Source organism: Curcuma longa, chromosome 4 (assembly GCF_044706935.1).
Source record: "Curcuma longa cultivar G26 ecotype Majalengka, Jawa Barat chromosome 4, ITB_CL_G26_1.1, whole genome shotgun sequence".
NCBI lineage: Eukaryota > Viridiplantae > Streptophyta > Magnoliopsida > Zingiberales > Zingiberaceae > Curcuma > Curcuma longa.
The window spans coordinates 11,499,386-11,513,745 of record NC_133864.1 but is presented as its reverse complement, the minus strand read 5'-3'; the positions used below and the strand labels follow the sequence as shown (position 1 = coordinate 11,513,745).

At 37.0% G+C, this 14,360-nt stretch overlaps 1 protein-coding gene across 1 annotated transcript; it reads right to left on the bottom strand.

The window, feature by feature from the left end:
* Nucleotides 1-2,839: 2,839 nt before the first annotated feature.
* Nucleotides 2,840-14,136, bottom strand: LOC141826819 (transcription initiation factor TFIID subunit 12b-like). Its single transcript, XM_074714123.1, has 9 exons — nucleotides 13,442-14,136; nucleotides 10,146-10,346; nucleotides 8,375-8,938; nucleotides 7,698-7,772; nucleotides 6,167-6,245; nucleotides 5,444-5,508; nucleotides 3,519-3,554; nucleotides 3,216-3,449; nucleotides 2,840-3,147 (listed from the first exon to the last, which is right to left on the bottom strand). The coding sequence occupies exons 1-8, from the start codon at nucleotides 14,081-14,083 to the stop codon at nucleotides 3,270-3,272; spliced, it is 1,842 nt and encodes a 613-aa protein (XP_074570224.1). The 5' UTR covers nucleotides 14,084-14,136; the 3' UTR covers nucleotides 2,840-3,147; nucleotides 3,216-3,269.
* Between the last annotated feature and the right edge of the window lie 224 nt (nucleotides 14,137-14,360).

Here is a 14,360-nt window from a genome sequence, read left to right as displayed (position 1 = left end):
GGTCTTCAAATGAATTGAATCAATTTTTTTTTTTATCTTCTTCTTTCTGAATTAATGTAATGCAAATAAAAAAATAATTAGGAAGAGATAGAGATAAAGAAGGAAAAGGATTGGCCTTATCATCAAGCTTATGACTTGGGGGAAGAAGATAAGGTAGGGGGTCCCACCCTTGTCCGCCATGTGCGTGTGCAATGTCTTGTCGGCAGAGAAGAAAACAGTCCCACATGCCTCGTGCTACTTGACATTCATTGTGATCGTGACAAAGGTTTTAATGATCTAATCATCATCATAATTTGAGAATTATTATTATTATTATGCATTAGGTTATAGCATGCTAATCATTGGGTCTCATAAGAAAATATTAATATTGTTTCCGATCGATCATGCATTTGTGATTATAATATGAAATTAGTTCTTGATTAATTAATTGTTGTGCACGAAGATTTACGATGCAAAACCTAACCACCCTTTCGAGACAAAGCATTAGGGCCGAAGCATCGACGTGTTCCACAAAAAGAAAAAACATGAGCATGGAGACCCACCCAACCCTTGAACCATGTTTCCTACCTTCATTCATACCCTTTGTAATTGTAATTGGTAGCTTCACCTATATATATATATTCTCTTCTTCTTATACGTCTTAATTATTGCAACCGTGAAAAACATTTTTATTTCAAACCTTGAAGGGTTTGTTGGTTAAAAAAAATAAGATATATAATTAAAAATTTTATTAATTAAGAAAAATCTAATACAAATAATATTAGAATATTAAACTTATCGAGCCCAATAAAATAAGAACCCTAGGCCTTGAGCCATGTAGATAAATTATAACATATTTAATATATTAAATGGATCTCATTCTTACAAATCTAATAATATCTTTGTTTCTTGCCTACACGTCTTGACTTATAAAAAATAATTATTTATTTTTCTTAAATAATAGAATTTTAACCCTTGAAAATATTTTAAAAGTGAAAAATAAATTTCATTGAGTTAAGAAAAAAGGGACAAATTTGGCATTACTTTCCTTTAATGATAAATCATAGTGTGGAAGAAATGAAGGTCAACAAGGCGGCCCATGGCGGCGCAATGGCATCCAATGCGTACTTAGATTCGGCCACGTGAAGTCCATGCGAATCTAGAGCCCGAGACCAGCTCACCATGCCAAACTCTTGTCAAGTAAATTGCACCTCAGAGTTGGGTTTAATCTTACAAGAAGATCACGTAGTGAGCTCGTTGATTTGTTAATGTCTTAATGACGACATATTGACAGGTCCACGAAAAGAATTATAATTCTTTAATTTCTCAATGGACCTCTTCATGACACCCCTCTAATTCAGATAAGACACCTATTATGTAGTCTAGGCACTAGTAAAGCAATGATAGGTAAATGATTTGTAAGTGTTAAAGGTAGTGACTGACACAAGCATATGGATTTGCCAAACTACAAAGGCAATGACAAACAAACATATCTATTGATGGGGACAAGCACAAGCTACTAGTCAAAGAGAACAACAACACGTAAGTAAATCTATAATTGGTGAACACAAGTGTTGCAAAGGATCTATGACATGCACAATAGAGATTTATGGGAGTTCCAATTTATAACTAATAACAATTGGCTCTTTGGCTAACAATCTTGAGAAATTTCAGTGAAAATAACAGCAATTTTCTTTGAAAGGTAAAGGCCCTCGATGAAGAAGGAAAGAAATACAAAGCACTGATGTACACAATCCGACACCCTAAACCTGTCTGGTAGCATCATCATCACCTCTTGTCTGGTAGATTTGTTGCGAGATTTTTGAACTCGATCTATTGTTTTTACCTGTAATTTGCTAAGATCCATTTGGATCTTATCTCGTGTAGAGTAGAGGGGACTATTTGAGATTCACACATTTCAACTGCTTTGTTTGTCGACTGAACAGAGTTAAGAACATGAAGCTGGGACGGCAGCTCGATAGATTTACAAAGTGGAGCTACACTTGGAGGGGACAAAGCAAAACAAAGAGAGCTAAGCTAATACAGCAATAGAAAGGAGGAGCAGGGTTACTATCAGTCATCACGATCTTCAGCTGCTTCTTGAATCTTGATTACGAGACGAGTTCAATCTCCAGAATGTGCTCATCGTTTGTCTCGGTGAAGCATTTCGGTTATGATACCAATGCATTCGAGAAGCCACAGTGGTGGGCTGTCGTCCCGAGGGAGCTCCATCGCTGGCTCTTCGGCGCACGTTGGCGGCGGGTTCGTTAAGGAAGACGGCAGCTTTCTCTTCTCTGGTATTCGTGGAGAAGACGGTTCCCCCGCGGCGGCACGGGAATCGTCGTCCTTGAACCCTAGATCGCTGTCGGCCTTTGGCGGCGGGGCCTCCGGAGAGGCAGTTGAGCACGTTGGTCGCGGTCTCTTCTTCGAAGCGCTAGGTTCGTCGCCGCCGCCGACGGGCGGAGAGTGAGAAGGTAACGAGAGGAGGAGGATGGGATCGTCGGCGTAGGACAAGCGCCGATCGTCGTCGCCTTCGGACACCGGGGTATCACCCTCCATCCTCAACTCTGCGCTCGAAAACTCCGGCGAACGGCTTGATGTGCAGGGGGAAAGCAGCTTCATCGGCGTGCTATAGACGGCGGAGGAGATATCAAGACGCCGGGTGGTGCGGCGACGCAATCGTCGAAAGAGAGATCTTAATTTTTTTTTAGCCGTTAGGGTTTTCTGAAGGCCAAGACAAAAATATCCTGCCCTTTTATAGAAACACAATCTCTCAGCTTTGGGGGAGTCAATGAAAGCTCCTTGTGCAAGAAGATTCAGATTTCTTTTTTATTCAACAACAACAAATTACAACAGAAAATGAACACATCAACAGGAACACGAGTTTTATTTATGAACAAATACTGATCCAAAGAATTTGTGCCCATTCCGAATAATGATTCACTTCCTCCCTAATTGAGCATACAAATGAAAAGAAAACAAACCCTAGAAGCTAATTAATTCTAAGATGCTTCCACGCCTACCATACATGCACCATATAACTCTTCGTATTATGCACATAATGTAATACTTCCTTCCCATGAATCTCTGGGAATTACTCACTAGCAAACAGCGATTCCTTCGCCTCACCTCTTCAGTAGAAAAGGAGGGACAAATATACAAACCATCCTGGAAAGAAATGAACAGTGCATGTGAGTATGTTGCCTAAAAACAGTGGTCGAAGCAGAAATACTCACAATCAAGTTAATCGCGTGGAGGAAGACCATAAGTTTTACTAGTTTGATGCGTGGCTAAAATCTCTGCGGTTTGTGTGTGATTTGGGAGGCAACCACAGGTAGGGATAACTGCTCCGAGCTAGGCGAAGGATTTGTTGGGTGATCGCTCCCGGAATTGTTTGCGAGCTGTTTATTCGTGGCTTTAGAACCTCCAGCATCTCCTTCCGACTGATATGTTTCTGCTGACTCTTGTATCTGATGAAATTTTGCAGAGGGTCGTATCGGATTCTAGAAATAAACCAAAAACTACACAATAATAATTACCGCGATCAGTCGCCTCTTGTGGATATCCGACGGTAACTACAATTGAAAAGGAATAATATCAGACACATCAAAGGGAGCTGAAGAAAATTAAACGACCATATATCAGCAAATACATTGCCGGCAAGAAGACTTAAAAACTGAAACAGCAAATACAAGGGGGAGAGCATCGACCATAAAGAGAAGGGTGTTTATGTTGATTTTGAAGCAGGTTTATGATGATTCTCTATATCCTACTGAATTTTATTTTTGATCATAATTAGAAAAAGAAAAAAGAAACATCAACAACTGGCAACAATAGCCATTCTATCTGAATCCAATATCATGCACCAATCTATGTGGCATCCTTTAACTTTGTTTGCTAAAAAAGGTTAAGCTCTAGCAACTAACAGTAAAAAATGAGCTTTCAAGTATTATCAAACTACTCGGCATCTTATGATTTATGACTTTCAACTAACAGTCTACTCCTGTCAAAGTTCTAAAAGCATTTGGTTTGCAAAATCACCTGTGACCAACATGAGGAAACGCTGAAAGAAACATTAGGATGTGAATGAGGTAATAGACATGCTAAACAAAATAGTAGAACGACCAACCAGCCATATAACTTGCAAAACTATGCCCTAAGCTTTTGGCTACGTGACCAAGTGGCAAATCTATAAACAGATACAGATGAAGAAACTAAATCTATACTGCAATAAAATAAAATATTACAATATGAACTCAACTACAGACCTTCTTGGTAGAATAAATCAAGCTGATTAGTATCAAAATGATTTGAATTGTTTTAAAGATCCAACATGTATTTTCTTGTATTGAGCTCTGTCACCAACTGATGTGATAAGTTATTCCACCATGTTTTACGTTTAGAGGAGAATGAGATGGTTCTATTAGAGGTGCAAACGAATCGAGTATGCTCGCGAGCTTTTTGAGCTGGCTCGAAAAATAATTGATTCGTATTCAAACTTATCAAACTCGAACCGAACTCAAACATGTTTAATAATTTTTTTGAGCCGAATTCGAACCCATAATATTTTGTTCGATTGTTTACAAGCCACTCATGAGCCAAACTCGAACTAAACTCTGTTAATTCTTAGACAATTTTTCTTACACAATTTTTGTTTAAATATGTTCAAATTAAGGTTCGAATAGCTCAAACCGAACTCAAATTTAAGTCATTTTGAACTATAGTTTGATTCTGCTTGAATCAAGGTTCGAACAATTCGAACTGAACTCGAGTTCGAATTTCATTTTGAACCAAGCTCGAGTTAAAATTATTTGTATTTTCAAATTTCGAATCGAATTTGAATATCGCATATATTTTTCTAACTAGAACTCAAATATCAATATTTTCATACTATTTTCGGTTGTACCCCTAGGTTCTATGTTCTCTAATTTATATTTTGTAGTCTGATCTAGGAGCATACCAAAGTATTTCAAGGGAGGTGTGTTAACTTGGATTTACTCTCGGCCTAGATTAACCCAAGTTAAATAGGGCCTCTATCACCTTGCTGGAACAGTCAAATATGAGACTTGTGCACCTTAAAGTTCATAGGGCAAAAAATATATTCACTAAAAGTACAGACACGAAGCCCATGAAAACTTGCACAGAAATATGAGGTACCATCACTTCCAAATGATTGAGTATTGGGGTAAGTTACTTCCTCAGAGAACTGACTTGTCATATATTTATGAAAGTTCAAAATGGAGTAACCATCAGTTCAAAAAATAGCCTTATGAAATGAAGTAATAGTTAACTTCGAGGCCTGTCAGATAAAAATGGTAGTTTTCTGATTTGGGGATTTCATTTTACTTGCATTTTATTGAATAAAAACAGGAACTATTTTCAGTAATAATATTAATTATTCATTAACTAATCGATTTAGTAGAGATCAAATACCAGAAAATGGAAGAATAAAAGAAACACTTACTGGTGTTTTCAGATATTTCCTATCCTCCCTTGAATAACCTGGAACAGTCAAGTTCCAGTTTTTCTCTGCAAAAGGCATACCATCAATCATGTCAAAGAAAGAAAACCCAAGACATTATTAAAAGGCAATGCAAGTGTTGAATGAAGACGGTAGATGCTTCTTCACCCTCACTTTGATTTGAATATTAGATTTTTTAAATATCCAAGATCTAGATTCTTTTAATTGATTATTTTATAGGTTATACTTCCTCTGTTTAGGGAAAGAGAGAGTCATTCAAGGAAAGTATTTATTCGACATTCTAGGATATCAAGGTAACTAAATGGCTTATCTTTCAATTTTGCCCTCCAATAAATAAAGATAATCTCACATGTTCCCAATGCGTCTCTTAATTGCTCTATCGTGGCTTTTATTCTCAAGACATAATGATAAAGATAGGAATGAAGGCAATTAAGAGATTCAGTTCAGATTTTTTTCTAAATAAGTAAACGTTTGAGTTTCTTAAGAAGTCTAAAAAAGTCTAACAACTCTCTTTGTGAAATGGAGGGAGTATTTGCAAAGCCTAGAAAACAGAAAAAGAATATCTCAATGACATACGTATGTGTTGTGGATAACAGTCAACTAGGAACATTCAGTAAGATAATTAAAATTGCACATAGGGTTCGTAAAACCCATTATGTAATACGAAAAGAATTTTAGCTTTGGAGGTTTCGCTAAGTTGCAAACCTAGGTGAAGCAGTACATCCTTAGTGTCCAAGGTGGAAGATTTGCGATGCTTTGCTAGACTACAAGCAAATGTGGTAACCTGCATTTCAGTAGTCATTGCATCAATGTCATAAAAAGCAAGAAACATCGCTTGATGATCAAATAAATCATTTTAATACATGATTTACAGGGGAAGAACTATATAACTTCTAGATACTAGGAAAACTCTATGACCGTCAGTATCAAATTCAGTAAGCATGCAAAATAACCAATCAAGAGAAGCAATGGTTTATGCTAAAGAAAACCAACTATGAGTAATTTGCTAGTGAAACTCATTCAGCTACATATAAACTTCAATATTTACACAGAAACAGATTCTTCTGATGATTAAAAATAGAATAAAACCAGAACTTCCTTCTATGACATTGCCAAGCAAACTTCAATATGCGTACAAGAGGATATATGGATGGATACTTCAGCATATGTAACACAGTTACTCATTAAAATTGGGTTTGCTCCATCAATCCACTCAAGCAGAATTTCATCTGACATTTGGATAATACCTCCACATTCCAGTCACGAAAGCATTCTAGTTTTAGATACTTGGTACATGTATGGCACCTATAATTAAACACAAATCTATGATGATAGGCAATTGATTAGCTATTACCACTATGCATCACATGATGCACACAAAATTCTTTATACCATTCACGTACCTATTTTTCAGGATACAAATAACATATAAACCTTATAAGGGGCGGTGTTTAAGATGCCTAGCAGGTATCAAGTTTCTTTAAATGCAAAGTATCCAGTAGGATATAGGAGTCCTCTTATTATCTTCTGATTTAGCCTCCTCACAAAAACTGGGACTTGTTTCAAACTCATCAAAATTTACACAAGCAAACTATTATTCAAAGTTTATTACACTTTTCATGTATATACCAGTACACCACAATATGCACTGAGACTTTCAACTGGTATGATTTAAGTTCTTGGTTCACATAACATTGAACAAAATAGACCAATCAACCCTTTGTTTAAAATACAAAAGCACTGTTGGAATATTTTGATTTTTGTTTTATATTTGTCAAACTTTAATGCATTTCTTACAAAAAAACAACTCTTCTTTGATGAGGTAAACTTCCTGTATTCTAGAAGCTTCTTTTAGTAAAACTAGCCAGATATGACCATTGTAAATGTAAAAAACATTACCTTACAACTGACTTAACAGATATAAATATTGGCCAGTGAAGACAGCTTGTGAATGGTAAAAAGCAAATCCACCCTTAATATACATGTGAGATAAAATGCAGTGGTGTTAATTGGAGTCCCCAACCACAAAGGTCTTAGACTTCATAAAATAACAAAAGGCGCACAAGCATCCACTAACTCATCAAATAAAAGCATCCAAAACCAATCTCACCTTTTTGCATTAGACAAGTTCAATCATAAAAGACAAGGTGCCCATACTATACCAAATTCATTGTGTCATCATACTGTTGTCTAGTCAGGAAATTTTAACAAAGCAAGGACTTTGCATGTTACCTACCGAATCAATGAAGTCATCAGCTATCTGCAAGAGAAGGTCTTCAACTTCTGGATCCAGTTTACCATGGGGATCTACCTGCAAAAGCAACAAATTTAGAACAAAGAAAGTGAAGGAGAAAAGGGTGTGGAGAGAATTTTATCATAACCAAGGAAATTAAAAAAAAGGAAGCAAAAGGAAAGGTGCAACCGTAGCACTTAGAGTGCAATTTCAAGAATAAATACAAAATGATAATTGACTATCCAATTGGAATAATTATAATTTTCTAGCTTAAATATCAAATTTTAATTTGACTATCCAATTGTTATAGTCTTATTGCTGGGAGTAAAAAAGTACAGTGGAAAAAAATTGTAGGGGTAAAACTTATCTAGATTCAGTTTGGCACACTTGAAAGTGTGTCAAAAGTTGACATGGTATGGTACAACAGAAATTTAATTCAATTGACTATTTATATAAATCGTTCCTTTTTCAAAGAGCTTGAGCATTTAGAAAAGTGGTTAACCATTCAACTCTAGCAACTTTAAACCCTGCTAACCACATTTGTAGATGCTCAGACCCATAAACATGTGACTTTAGTTAGAATGATATGTCAATTAGTTGTCTTCAAAATACAGATTTTGAAAGCATAAGATAAAATCAAAGAAAAATGCCTAGAAGCTAAAGATTAGGAAATTATGTACCTGCATAACTAAATCATGTATCTTTCGTTTCCCAAGAAGTTGATTGGTTGCTTCTGTTCCTTGACTAGAACTTCCACCTGTCACACCAGAAGCAGGTGCCTCTTCTTGGGATCCAGTCAAAGATATAGGTTTTTGGACTGCAGACCCAGTAAGTCTTGGAGATTGCAATTGCTGTTGTTGCTGTAACTGTTGAATTTGTTGAAGATGCTGCATCTGTAGCAAATGCTGTTGCTGTTGCTGTTGCTGACCACCTAGTTGTGGCTGTGGCTGCTGCTGCATCAGTTGAGAGATCTGCTGTGGCGTCAGGGCCATGGATTTCTGGTGGAGCTGTGATGAAGCTAGTTGTTGTGGCAAGAAGGATTGCTGCTGCCTTTGCTGTTGCTGAAGATGATATGAAGGAGAAACTGGTGAAGGTAACGAAGGTTGTAGATGCTTCAGCCACTGCTGTTGTTGAGAAAGAGTTGTTTGTACTGTTGTTGATTGCCCATTTTGTGTCAAACCAGAAACCTGGGAGTTCAGTGCAGCAGCTGAAGGAGTCCTAGGTAAGCTTTGACCAGGAAGCTTCTGCTAGATAATTCAAATGTTACACAGTTTGTAACCTATATTAAGTAGCAAGATAACAGAAAAATTGCCCCACTTGCCAGTACCTTGTGAAAAATAAGTTAATAAAACAATAATCATGCTACTCAACAGGTATATGAAAACAGTAACAAAAGAGGTAAAATGTATTTTATGTTTCATAGACACTAATCAGAGGTGCTGCGTTTTTTTTAATTTTGATGCTGAATTCTTCCAGAAAGTAGCATCAAAAAAGAGAATAATTAGGACAAGAAAATTGTGATAGAAACATTTTAGATGGATGAAAGAAAATACTATAATCGTGCTAACAAAATTATCAAAAAATAAGCAAAAAGAAAAAATCATCCAATATCCAGCTGCTCATAGTCGAGTAGCAAATCATATTCTAAAGCAAGCAAATAAATGTTTGTTAACAATATCATCCAGGAAAAATATTGTTTTCCCTTGTTAGCCTAATAGTAAAAAAATTAACTGAAATTGAGAGGTGGGATTGAAGTCAACAGGAATTAGCTGAATTTGGACAAACTTAATTGTTCTACTAGCCTTAGTCAAAAGGAATAGAAGTGGCAGGCAGCAAAAGGTAAAGGACAACAATATGGCAGGAACCCATAATAAGAATAAACAAGAAAAATATGTGCAACAATGTAAAAGAAAAAATGTTATTATATTAACTTTTCTATACATTTAAATCATCAGATTTATACTTGCTACCTCCACTTGTGATAATTGTTATCCAGCACGGCATGAAACAAAAAAAGGTACAGAAGATAATGGGAAGGATGAAATTATTTACCATGGCATCATCTTTACACCTAGATATGCTATACTATTATTTCATAATTAATGTATCAAAGATGAATAATATCTTATAGTCAATTCCTTTTTGAAATTTGACTAAACCGCTTCTCAACAATAGACCAAACTCTTATCATGGGCATCAACACTCAAGAATAAGAAATTCAAAAAATGCTCAATGATTTAATCAAAATATTGTGTTTATTCATGTCACTGAAGCACATTGAACCCGGTCTATATCCTTCCAGATTGATACTAAGCATTCAGGTTTGGAAGAATTTTCTAATCAGCAAGGGGACTCTAAAATAAGGCAGGATAGACATGTATCTTACATGTTTACTGAAAAGTAGTTGCAGCAGGAAAAATGCAAGAACACAGAATACTTATAGATGCAAACCTGAGGTGATGTAAGGGCCATTTGCTGTTGTAATTGTTGCTGTCTTATCTGCCCTTGCACAAGACGTTGGTTATATGCTCTTAGTTGTGGATTCATGCTAAGGTTACTGATAATACCCATATTCTGCATTCCTTGCAAGGCCTGGGCAGAAGAATTTCCCGGATTGAACTGACCAGCTTGAACTAAGCCTTTCTGCCTTGGCTGCTAATAATAAAAGAAAAAGGGAATGATGAGTTAACGCCAATAACCAGGAAGTTCAAGATCTGTTCACATACTAAATTGAACTCCCAAAGATTCTTATTTTTGCACAAACAAATTTCTACAGTTCAAAGTAAGAGTTTTCATTTCTAAGGAACAAGAAAGTCAAATTCTCATCTAAAATATGATCACACAAATTAAATTCAATTTTCTTCAGACCTAGTAAACAATGCAACCAACACAATAAGCGCTTGAATATCTAAAACTAAAAGTTTGAAAATGTTCAATAGGTGAAAAGAAGCATTTTACCTTTTCAATCAGAAAATATTTATCCAAGGTTTTAAATAACAGCTTAAGTGGCTGCATATGTGACTGTCTGGGTGGATTTGAAAGGGAACTGTATAACATATTGGATATGTGGTCCACTTTAGTTGTTAGCATGAATAAGGAATCCTTATCGGTAATTTGAGCCTGTTTAGACTTGACCAAACTCACTTAAAACCCTAATAAAATGTAAGTGTTAAGTTAAACACTTATTTTGTAAGTGATAAACACTTCACATGTTAATCATATGCATATTGCTTATATATATAACCTAGTATACATTGATAATTAACATTGATTTATATCTAATGTATTTTGCATCTTACGTTTAACATATATCTTTCTATGTAAAAATATGAATTAAATTTGTTGATTAATATGCTAAATTTTGTGTATACATGTCATTTTTACCAACCAAAATTTTCAAACTATTTTTAACACTGGCAGCATATGCCTTGCATACTGCATATCTGCTATTCACTGGCTCAATCGCATACTGTTTGCATGAAACCTTGATTTAAGAGTTACTTTGCTATTGAACACGTGTCCTATATATCAACCATGGGCAACTGAAAAGCTAATGCTTCTTAGACCTTCTAGTGGGTGTAAAACACACAATACAACGGGTAGGGAAGGATCGAGGGGTGTAAAACACAAAATACAATGGGTAGGGAAGGATTGAAGGGTGTAAAACACACAATACAATGGGTAGGGAAGGATCGATGATTTCATGGGGAATGACATGAACATTACTAGCAGGGAGGCTTATGGATCAGTATTCTTGCTATAGCTAAGTGGCAAACTTACAGAGCCACGAGATGAGAAAGTATGAAACGGTGAGTAAACTTATGATAAATTCTCAGATGGAACAAAAAAAAACTAACAAATCTTCAATCACGATTTAGTATAACCTATCGTGCTTATTCATAAATACATTGTAACTATGAATGCGTTAGGAAGTACCTGTGCTGACGATTACTTCCTCATATCAAGAGAGATAAGAACCTCCAAAAGGAAATAAAATAGAGAATGCCATTTTCCAAATCAAAAGAGATATTCATACCTTGCTTCCACCAAGGGTTGACACCAGTCTTGCTCTATAGCTACTAATATTGCCAACAAACCCAACTACTAATAGAATATCCCACAAAGTTATTAAAATTATAATATTCTAACAAAGTCTAAACTTCAAGGTTGTGTTTCCTTGGGCATGGAGAGTATAAGAGTGAGAAAGAGAGCTTTCATGGAAAGTTGGAGATTGGTCGACAACCATAAAGGCAGCAAGTGGGCTCAAAGTCAAGGCAAAGGTCGAGGAGGTAGCAAAGGCAGGCAAGGGGGCTGCAATGATATTTTCTGTTCAAGTTGGGCAGATCAATTTTGAGGAAAGGAAGATAAAGTTTTATTCTCGCTTTCTCTCCCTATCTAATTACTACCCAAAAAAAAATATTCATTTCTTCTCTCTGCTCTCCATCCTTTTTTCTCCCTCTTCTCCAATCTTTCTCATAAAAGAAACACAACCCAAACCACATAGTTATTCTTACCTAATAATACCCCAACCAAAAATAAACACTAGATCACTGTTGCTACACTAACCATACTCCAGGAACAGTAGGTGTAAAAGAATGATGAATGGATTTGTAGTCTCATTTCAAATGAATGAACATCAAAAGTTGCTTTCAACTTTATAAAAGCCCATGACAAAGAATTTTTACTAGAGATTTAACAACTTGACAAGATATTGGGTCTTAAAACTGTTATTGAACACTTCCCAAAACCTCGAGTTGTTGGGAAAGGTTCGATATATATATTCATATTCTTAAGACTGCTTCATGTGGGGAAAGCTCTAGGTTCAGTGGGGATCCAACTAATTCCACCCCTAATATATGATATTATAATAACACCAACAGATTCAAATAAATGAACCCCAACTTTGATGCAATGTTAATGCTGATGATTGACCACGTTTTGGAGCAGGATAGAATCTGAGCCATAAGTTTGGGAGTAGGAAGATGCTTGGTCAACATGTAAAGAAGGAGATAAATGGGTAAGGTATTACAAGACTTTAAAGCTGTTATGGCTAATGTTTTCTTTGGAGAAATCAGAGTAAAGCTAAATGCAAGAGCAACTGTGCGTTGGCAAAAGTTAATGTGTAACATGACTTCAATGACAAGGAGTTTGGTGTGACAGAGCTATAAGCTGAAGAGAAGTGTTTCTAAACAGACAATAAATACAACAACAACAATCAAGCCTTTATCCGACTAAATGTGGTTGGCTATATGGATCCTCCTACGCCATTAGCAAATGATAAATAAGAGTTCAAATTCTAACGTAACAGCCAATCGACTATATTATGATGCCTCTAGGAATCAACAAAGATAAATGCTGGTTTCGGCTTTAGTATAAAAAAAGTTAATGATATGATACTAGATACAGCATGATGCTGGAAGGTTCCTTCTTCTTTATGAAGCAATTAAAGAACAAGTAGGAGCAATTAATCAAGGAGTTAAACACTTCAATGTGAGTTCTAATAGTCACCCAAAATAAACAGTTTCCTTTAGATTTTTCTAAAGATAATTGCATAACAGCCAAGATCTTAGAAGCAATACACTGGTTCCTCCTAACATTAGGAGGGAAGATGATAAAGAAGTTATATTTTGGTAAACTTGCTATCTCTAACGTGTGAGGAATTAGGGGTTCTTTTCCTTGAGAAACTGAAAAATCATTGTTTACCGAGAAAACAGGACTATCGGAAGAAAGAAGAGTTGTTGCATAACCTGAGCAAGCATCTGAGACTGCAGATTGAAATGCTGACTAGTCTGCGTAGGTAGCATCGGAAGCTGGGCTGCTTGTGTAATAATCCCTGATCGACCCATCCCTCCAGCAGCAGCGGCAGCAGCCAGCTGCTGTTGCTGGATCTGAGCGCCCCCAAAATTCACCTGCCCGCCGTACATCCCCGCATGCTGCCGCATCGTGCCAGCAGCCGCGGAAGCGCCAAGCTGCTGCTGGAGCTGGCTCAGTCGCGGCATCGACCCGGATCGCTGGAGGCTCTGCTGCATCTGGTAGCTCGACGGCGACATCATATTTTGCTGCTGCTGCGCCTGCTGCTTCTGCTGTTGCTGCTGGCCCTGCATCTGCTGCTGAGATTGTAGTTGCTGCGGCGGCGGCGAGGGCTGTTGCTGCTGGGATTGGACGCTCTGCTGCTTCGAGGCGTAGTCGAGCGCAGCGGCAGGGCTGAGAGCATGGGATTGTGACAATTGAGGGGAGCTGATCTGGGAAAGGTCACCGACGGCCATGGACGGAGAAGGGGGGATTTGCGGGGACGGCAGGTTAGGGTTGGAGTTGGCCGGGGCTATTGCGCCATCTCCGCCGCCAGCTGGGACCTTGTTGGGGGAGGCGGACGCGGGGTTCTCCGCCATGCCGATCGCTTTCGCTCTCTCCCTCTTTCTCTGCCTCTCTCTCCAGCGGCGTCGGATCGATCGGGGGAGCGACGAGAGGAAGGAGATCAATTATTTATTTTATTTTTTGATTGAAAAATATTAATTACGCTTGATTGGCTTCGGTACTTAGGAAATCATATTCAATTTTGAAAATATTTTTAATATATTATATAATTTATTTTTTTTTAAAAAAAATCAAGATTGTTTATGAACAATGTTAGAAAATTCAATAAAGATTTAATCTAATTTTCTTGTG

Coding starts and splice junctions, on each gene's coding strand:
- LOC141826819 (XM_074714123.1), bottom strand. CDS start 14,083: ATGGCGGAGAACCCCGCGTCCGCCTCCCCCAACAAGGTCCCAGCTGGC. Junction 5,509..6,166: donor GGATGTACTGCTTCACCTAG/GTTTGCAACTTA, acceptor TGCCTTTTGCAG/AGAAAAACTGGAACTTGACT. Junction 3,450..3,518: donor ACAAGAGGCGACTGATCGCG/GTAATTATTATT, acceptor AAATTTCATCAG/ATACAAGAGTCAGCAGAAAC.